We start from the raw sequence: 8,966 nt of genomic DNA on the forward strand, positions 1-8,966 counted from the left end.
AAAAAAAACAAGATAATAGGACAAATATTATGATTATATTCCTGTTTCTAATCTGACATTATTATTCTTTACTGCACACTCGTCTTCAGCAGTGTTCTACCTCTTAAAGGCTCCTTGTTCACGATCACGAAGCGGAACTAAGATGATTTCAATGATTTCAAGTACACAGGACCATACTCCCTAAAGCACTTCAGTAATGAGCAGTGAAGCAGCTTTTTTGTGTGTGGACACCACAGAACAGTGTGATCGAGTACGAAACAACCAGCTCCCTTCTCTGCTGGTCTCATGTCCTCGGTGTGGAGAATGTGTTATCCGCTCTTGTAAGTCCAGAGTCAGAATTTCCAAAATGTCACATGTCACATATCCTTTTACTTCTCTTCTAAACCTTAACAACCATCAAACCTCTCTTTCCTTCACTCCACCCCTCATTGTAACCTCCTTCTCCGTGGAATTTGAGTTCTCTTCTTAAGGGGGAAGCCCTCGGTGGATAGCTTTCTTCTTCCTTTTACCCACTTTTCTTTTGATCCTTCACTCCTGCTTGGATTTGTGTGTTCTTGAGTTTCCCTTCCTACTTTGTCCTCCCTCCTGCTGTTGCCGCTCTTGTATAAAGTAGATCCAAAGCTCTCTTCTGCTATGTGGTGGTGGCTGCTTGGGATATTGAGCTGTTTGGCGTTGGTGGGGATCATCACCTTCTTCCTGGTCACCGGGAAACGCTACAAGGTGTTCAGCGAGAAGTGCCTAAGGCCACCGGGACCCCTGGTCACTGACAGCAAGCAGAGGGATGCCAGGCTGAAGACAGGTAAGACAAGTTTGTGAAACAGAAGCTGGAATCTTGGATAAGTTTCTGATTAACAGATACTTTCTGTAAATCCGTCTACCAGTACAAATCTCAGCAGTTCTAGGGATTGCAGAATTGATCAGCTTGTCACTACTGAAGGCTTTGCCATGTAGCTGATTTTCATTGAATTTTATTTGGTTGAAACTGTCATGGTCCCAAGAGGATGAGCCCTACTGACCAGATTGTGATTCTGTGAGGTTTATATTTTGTGGTTACAGTGTAATGTCTTGTTGGATGTGTTGCCATAAACTCTTCTCCAGAAAGTCAAATGACCTTGTTATTCTCTAGCGCCACCAGCAGGTGAAAATTTCATTTTTTCAGTCAACAACTTGACACCCTGGGACATGCATGATTCCCAGAAGATGAATCTCTATGATTGTAATTACACAGACTTTTCCTCTAGTGCCATAAGCAGGCATAATCTCTATTTTTGGCTAAGTATAAAGGTTTATGCTGACATTCAAGGTCCCCAAAATATGAGTCCTAATGATTCCAATAGCCTTGAGTTTTCCCTTTTAAGGGGGTTTTGGGTTCAGAGTGAAAACTCTTGACAGCTGTTGGATGTACTGTTGTACATTTTGCGTTTGGTGTTCAATGCCCCCCGTGGCGTTAAATTCTAATGACTTTAGTAATCTGCTGATTTTTCCTCTATCGCCGTCATCGGGTCAAAAATTAAAACAAATTAGTTCAAATTTTGGTTTACAATCAAACCCCGGAAAAGCTAACAACAAACTTTCCCATTTAACTCAACAGTAATATGTGTTTTGTGCTAATTAGCAACATGCTAACATGCTAAGCTAAAGTACTGATTGTGATGGTAAATATGATGCTGTACCTTGTCATTTTGAGTATATTAGACAGTAGCTCGAATCAGCATTGTGCCAAAATGTCTACAAATGTGGATGAATTTTCATGAAAACATTGGTGATTTGAAAATAAAGAAACAGTAGCTGTAAATGATTTACGTAAAGATTTGCAATGGATGTCATATACAGGCAGATTTGAAGTCTGCCTTATAAATATCAAGGTACCTAAACTGTGGCAGAACATAAGTGTTACCCAGGGACCGATACTAAAGATGCTTTACCAATAGTTTTTTGCAGCCAGGTTATATTTAGCTATAATAATATGTACATAACCATTTGGATCTTTTAATTGCAGATCTGATGTAAAAATAAAAAACCTAAATGAAAAAAGGTGACAAGAAACCCTCATAACCTTCCACCAGACTGATGTGAAAACATGTATCCCTGCAGGGTTTCGAGTGGACCGTGTTCCCGCTGCTCTGGATGCGGTGGTGATTGGCAGCGGCGTGGGAGGTTTGACAGCGGCAGCGCTTTTGTCCAAAGCTGGGAAGAAGGTTGTAGTTCTTGAGCAACATGATCAGGCTGGAGGCTGCACACACACCTTTGAGAACAAGGGGTTTGAGTTTGATGTGGGTAAGTATTCAAAGTAAACACGCAACGCTACGCTCAAAACATAGTTGTGACTGCAGTGTACCTTTAGTTCCATCTGGAGGAAGGTTATTAAAAGGTGTTGTGGGAGTATTGCATCAAATATTTGATTTGCCACCGCCAGGTATCCACTACCTGGGCCAGCTTCATGAGAACAGCATGTTGAAAATTGCTTTGGATCAGATCACAGATGGACAGCTTATGTTCACAAGGCTGGAGAAGCACTTTGATACGCTGGTCCTGGGTCAGCCTGACCAGCGCAGGTAAACCACATCTTCTTGGTTACAGCATTGCAGAGTTTCATTCTTTCTTTTTTATCTGTAAAGGACTTCTTCATTTGCTCTGCATAGCTTTGTGAACTCATTAACATCGTACTAGTGCTTTCTAAGGCGTTGGTTGCGGTTAATGTTTCAGCACAAAACAGCATTTCCCCCACTCTCACCGCTTCGTTTTGCATCTCTTACATTGTTCGTCTTGTCATTCTCAGGGAGTACCATATCCATGCAGGGAAGACTGAGATGGCAGCGAGCCTGAAGAAGCAGTTCCCAGGAGAAGAGGAGGCCATTGATGAGTTCATGAGACTGATGAAGGTAGAGAGGGAGGGAGGTATTGATAATCATGGTGGGGTGATGGACAAGATTACAGAAAGGAGATGATAGGAGGCAGTACGAGTAAAAGAAGAAATACAGTTGTTATCATCAAATGAGAATGATACAGACTTCACTGTTTTTTGGTCTAATTATGTCCCCACTAGTGGTCGTTATTAGCAAACTCAGTATTGGGTTTCATTGCTATGTAGACGACACCCAACTCTATGTAGCAGTTAGCTGTGATGATGTTAGCACCCTTTATTGATTTGTATCGCAGCAAATGAAGCTTTATTAGCTCCCATCTTTCCAGGCCCTTGTATATCACAGCAAAACAAACAGGTAAGGGGTAAAGAAGGCAACAACAACTGTGTGCAACTGGATTCAAGGGGCTTGCTAGGCCAGAAAAATAAATAAATAAATAAATTATGATAAATGTGTTTAGAACTGCCTGAAAATTAATTCTGAAGCCCATTATGGGGTAAAATAGTTCAACAAAAAACACATGTACTTGAGTTGAATACATCCAAAGACAATACTAGGAAGGCAAAAAATGATATGTTGGAAATCAGCTTAGCCACGTCATGTGAGAGAATCTTTTTCTGCATGCTCTTAAGTCCTAACTGGAACACAAACCAACCAACTAGTAGTGTTTTCCAATTTTTTAAAGAATGTTGAGGTGGCACATAAAAACCGACAGCTGTAGCTAAATTCCAAGAAATCTGTTCATCTGATGCTCAAAGACTAATACAAGCACAGTTAGGATTTTGGTTATTATGCTGACTGCCATTCAGAGTAGCAGAGGAGAAAAGATGAATCTGATTCTTCACTAATGTGACTGTGTCCACTTGCAGCTAGCCTCACGGAGGACACCCCTCATCGCCACCTTGAAGATCGTACCATACTGGCTGGCTAACTTCCTCATTCGGACTGGCCTCTTGGATCGCATATCTTCAGTGTTTCGCCTAGCAACAACCAACCATTCAGAAATAATGTCCCGCCTCACGCAAAACAAGGACCTGCAGGCTCTGTCTGCCTACCTGTTCTACGGTGCTGAAAACACACACATATGCAGTCATACGGATCACACACACACTGTACGTCCACTTCACTGTTCTGTATGTGCTTTGCCATGTAGGTGTTCCTCCTAAAGAGTCCAGCTTTCTCATCAACGCTCTCCTCCTTCACCACTACAAGCGTGGTGCGTACTACCCACGAGGGGGCGCCAGTGAGTTTGCCTTTCACATCATCCCGGTTATTCAGCAGTCAGGAGGCGCAGTGCTAGTCAGGGCTCCTGTACAACGCATCCTCCTCGACCAGCAGGGGAAGGCCTGTGGTGAGTAAGGCTCGGACGACCTGTTCTATGGAAGTGTAACCAGCCTGTTCTGTTTATTTAAGCCAACAGTGGCTAGATTTTAACTCCACATTAAACCTCATGTCTTGTCCAAAGCGTTCTGTCATTTTCTCTGGCACCAGCCCTTTGACAGGCTTATGTAAGGTAAGGCCTGCCTTCTTGTCCCTTCTAAGCCCCAGAAGAAGGGACATGAAGGGTGGAAAAAACATGGTTGGAGTAAAGAAAGAGTGGTTTTGCGATATCTAGAAGAACTTTTGCAAGACCCATGACAATAACACTGTATGTACATGTGTGTGTTAGGTGTTACGGTGCTTAAAGGACAAGAAGAAATTGAGGTCCGTGCCCCAGTTGTTATTTCCAATGCTGGAATCTTCAACACCTTCCAGAAGTTTCTACCTAAGCAGATACAGGACCAACCAGGTAATGCATATAAACTCGTTCGATTGCACTCACCTCTGATTTTTTTCTTTTTGCACAATCATGTATTTCCTGTGACGTTCATAGTCTTGGTGTGCATTGCTGTGCAGAGGTCAGTTCGTTGTTGGGTATGGTACGTCACGGAATGGGTTCCTTCTTGACTTTCGTCGGGTTGGATGGAACCAAAGAGGAGCTGGGCATCGTTTCCACCAACTTCTGGATGTATAAAGACAATGACTTGGACTCGCTGTGGGTTTTTGCTTCTACCTTTTTAATCTTTCACAATACATGTTAGTTTAGCACAACCTTGTTCTCATTTTACTGTATTTTAAACTTTATAGATTTAACTAATGTGCTGCCTTTTGCGTCTGTGTGTGTGTGCACATGTGTGAAGTATGGAGAAATACTCATCTCTGAGCAAAGACCAGGTATTGGGGAACATACCCATGATGTTCATCACTTTCCCATCTGCTAAAGACCCTACGTCCAACATCAGACACCCAGGTAACACAAAAATGCAATGTACGTGATATCTTTTATGGGATTTCACCATTTTTGATCCCTGAATTATACCTGACTTTCTCCAGCATCTGTATTCTTTGCTGGGTGATTGCTACGGATGATCTCAACATTGGCCACCTGCTAAATATCTACAACAGTGCAACTAACCATTTGCCAAGTCAAGCTTTGCAGCACTTTACACTCTAAATTTGCAGTAATCACTACCAATTGTTCAATATTTCCACAAGTTGGGCTGAAGTAAACGTCTCCAAGCCAAATGATAAGAAGGTCGAGAGCCACTAGGTGCTATCAGAATGTAGAATTTTTCAGATGACTTGACATGACTGTGGATTATAAGGCACTGCACCAAAATATTAAAGTGCTACAGAAGGTGTCCAAGTCCTAATGGCTGCAACATGCAATGGGCTCCATTGGTTTAAATGATATCAGATGACAAAATTTTTACTGGACAATGTTCAAAAAGCGATTTGAAACATTTGCCCGTCTTGCTTTTATTCTCCTTCGTCTTTCTCTGCAGGGAAGTCCTGTATGACGTTGCTAACGATGGCTCGCTACGAGTGGTTCGAAGAATGGGAGGGGACAAAGCTTGGCAAGAGGGGACAGGACTACGTGGATATGAAAAACGGCATGGCCCAGGAGCTGCTGGAGTGGGCGCTAACCATCTTCCCTCAGCTTCGAGACAAGGTGTGAGCCGATGTTTGCATGTAGATGTGCTTGTGGAGTGATACAGATACATCAACATGCAAAACAATACGTGAAGCTTGGACTTTTTCTGATATTAAAAGTTTTTTTAAAAAGGGGTGCGACAGTGCACACCTGGCCTTCAAACATTATTGTTTGCTCCATGTAAACCGTCGTCATATAGAGCTTTTTAGCTTGTTTAGCTCATTGTTTTGTTAGCTGATGTTACACTCGGTAGCTATTTTGGGTTGAAAACATAAACTCATCCCACTATTTGCGACCTGCCAAGCACCAATGAGCAGACAGACAAAGTTAGCAACTAACTGGTGAGCATCTAACAGCTAAAGAACTAGATGTCTTCTACTGAAGTTGGCTGAGACCAAAATGGAGTTAAAAGGAGTTTGAGTTTGTACTGCTGCCCCAAGTTGCCAAAAAATTACATCCAATGCAGTGTCAGTAACTACAACTTACTAAAGTGAATGATGTCGACAAGAAAGCTTTTTAAATCATCTTGGGTTTGCGTCCTTCTCGACTTATTCTATGGTTCACTTACTAGCCTAGTTCCTGTACACAATCAGCTTCTTCAGCAATTCAAAGTTGTTCAGGTATCAGAGTTCCATTTGCTGTGGAAGGCTGTGAGGAAACAAAAGCTACACTTCTATGTTGATGATTGTCTCCTGTTGATGTACTTTCAGGTGGTGATGGTAGATGCTGCCACCCCTCTAACGAACGTCCACTATCTGGGCGCTCCAAGAGGTGAGATGTACGGAGCTGAACACAACTTGGAGCGCTTCAGCCCGGAAGTGGTCGCCAAAACACGAGCAGAGACTCCGATCAGCGGGCTCTACCTAACAGGTGACACGACTCACGTTGCTAAACAGGCTGATGCTAACGGCACTTAAAGGACCGGTGTGTCGGAATCAGTGCCATCTAGCGGTGAGGCTGCAAATTTCAACCAGCTCAACAGAACCCATGGGTGCTGTCACTTCAACATAAAAATGCGAAAGCCAGTGGTTAGTTTGTCCACTCTGGGTAGAAACAGGACAGCACAACATAGCAGGCTCCGTGAATATGAGATTTAATTTCCACTGTTATGTCCCGCTAAATCTTACACACTGGCCCTTTAAGTAGCATGATTTCTTGGTGGCTCAGGTGGTGGTTGGGTTGTCCTCGAATTGCAAGGTTGGTGGAGCGATCCACAGTTGAAGTGTCCTTGGGCAAGACACTGCAGGTAGCACCTTGCATGGCAGCTCTGTTGCCATTGGTGCTTTGGGTACTATTAAGGTAGAAAAGTGCTATTCTACCTTATTTAAAACAGGAATAAGAAAACTGTGGTACCTGTTGGTATTCTGATTTCAAACACAGTTGTACGTGTTACCTCTGAACTTCTTTGTGTATACATCAATGCAAAAATGGATTGGAAAGCTAGCAGAGAAAACAACGTTCTCCGAAAGAAGTCCACGTGATGACTCAGGTAAGTCAGTGGTAAACCCCGCTACTTAACCGCCTCGATGCCTCTGTGTGTGCAGGTCAAGACGTCTTCTGTAACGGCATGGCTGGAGCTCTGCACGGCGGGCTGCTCTGTGCCTCGGCTGTCCTCAATCAGATCCTCTACATTGACCTTCTGGCCCTGAAGACCCGCCTCAAACACAAACAGACCAATCACAGCCTGAACTGGTAGCGGCAGGGTAGCAGTGGAGGCCAACTGCATGTAACTGTCTCAGTATTTTCACCTTGCTTCTGTATTTGTTTTCTCACTGTCGCAGATTCTTTCAAAATGCTATACGTGTTGCAGAACTGTGTTGATTGGACAAAGCAGATTTTGGGATGGACACTTGCAGTTATTATTGGCATTTTACGATCCAAGAGTTGGATTTATCACTGGTTGTCGTACTTCTTCATAACCCTCTGCTTTACATATTACAGAATACTCCACACTGCGTTGTTTTTAATGGTTGCATTCGTCCGGCTTAGCACAAACTCTTGCTCTTTGTACAACCCTAGAAAACTAATTTCTCTTGTTGCAAATCCCACGATGAAGTACAATCAGTCCCTTTAGCAATAATTAACCAGAGCATCATTGTGCTGTAAGACAGAGGTATGATTTTGTTTGCCATTTATTGATATGTCTCATATAATGTAGGATAACTGATCAATTAATTGTTCGAAAGAAATAGAAACCTAGAAACCTTATTCCCAGTTACTTACTTTGTGGAATTTCGTTGAACAATCTGAAGATATCACCTCATGCCATAATACAATAGAGCCCCTAATGATGTGTATTTTGCATTGTGATGATGCTGGAACTGTCAGTGAGCTTGGAATCAGTTTTTATTTTCGTGTGACAGAGGAAGTAGATTAAGAATCTTGTATTACAGACAGGGAGGGACTGACAGTGTCTCCTAGTATCCAGAGTTTACTGCTGATTGTTTGACACTGTTGTTCATGATCAGAACGACTTGCCCAGTTTCTGTTTAAACATGTCAACGGTGAGCTGCCGATCAGCACCGTTAGTTGCTGTGTGTTAAAACATCTGTGAACCGGAGCTGATCAAACACAACAGCATGACAAAAGAAGACGAGGTTTCTGGAGGCTGTGTTTGTTTCGTCCTTACAGTTGCTGCTCTGGCATTGTGATCAATAACAGATGATGCGATGGAAGAGTGGAGTCATAGTGTTCTGTGCAGTTTGAAAGCGTGGAAATGTTTTGGAAAGTGCCTTATAATTACATAAAAGCCTTAAAAGTTTAAAAGCAAGTGCACAGTCTGACACGGATCAAGTGATGTTTGTGGACTGTGTTGCCGTGAATGACAGTTTTTATCTGTTTGTCTTTAGAATAATGTTGAAATAATTGATTTAAACCCGAGAATTAAAGTGATGGGAAAACATGGAATGTGATGAAAGTACTTCACTGAACTAAGGCGTCCTGTACTTAGATAATAAACCTGTTTCTACTTTTGATCATATGCACAGTTCAGCTACATTATTAGATGCACACATGCTTGTCATGTTAGGTTTTCTGACACTGTCTCATAAAATATATCGTGTTGACACTGAGGTCATAGTCAGTCATGTAACTGTCAACTCTATTTATAAAACACATTTAAAACAAAA

At 42.4% G+C, this 8,966-nt stretch overlaps 1 protein-coding gene across 1 annotated transcript; it reads left to right on the forward strand.

The window, feature by feature from the left end:
* Positions 1-501: 501 nt before the first annotated feature.
* Positions 502-8,966, forward strand: LOC103364173 (putative all-trans-retinol 13,14-reductase). The gene is made up of 12 exons (XM_008291197.1): positions 502-799; positions 2,095-2,277; positions 2,417-2,555; positions 2,780-2,882; positions 3,734-3,929; positions 4,018-4,215; positions 4,534-4,653; positions 4,761-4,899; positions 5,045-5,154; positions 5,690-5,856; positions 6,549-6,708; positions 7,383-8,966. The coding sequence occupies exons 1-12, from the start codon at positions 634-636 to the stop codon at positions 7,532-7,534; spliced, it is 1,833 nt and encodes a 610-aa protein (XP_008289419.1). The 5' UTR covers positions 502-633; the 3' UTR covers positions 7,535-8,966.

This window comes from Stegastes partitus, unplaced genomic scaffold (genome assembly GCF_000690725.1).
Source record: "Stegastes partitus isolate 25-593 unplaced genomic scaffold, Stegastes_partitus-1.0.2 Scaffold725, whole genome shotgun sequence".
NCBI lineage: Eukaryota > Metazoa > Chordata > Actinopteri > Pomacentridae > Stegastes > Stegastes partitus.

Bases quoted from the DNA above. Each gene is read 5' to 3' on its own strand.
- LOC103364173 (XM_008291197.1), top strand. From the start codon at position 634: ATGTGGTGGTGGCTGCTTGGGATATTGAGCTGTTTGGCGTTGGTGGGG. The intron at 2,278-2,416 runs GTAAGTATTCAA...TGCCACCGCCAG, and splicing joins GGGGTTTGAGTTTGATGTGG to GTATCCACTACCTGGGCCAG. The intron at 4,654-4,760 runs GTAATGCATATA...ATTGCTGTGCAG, and splicing joins GCAGATACAGGACCAACCAG to AGGTCAGTTCGTTGTTGGGT.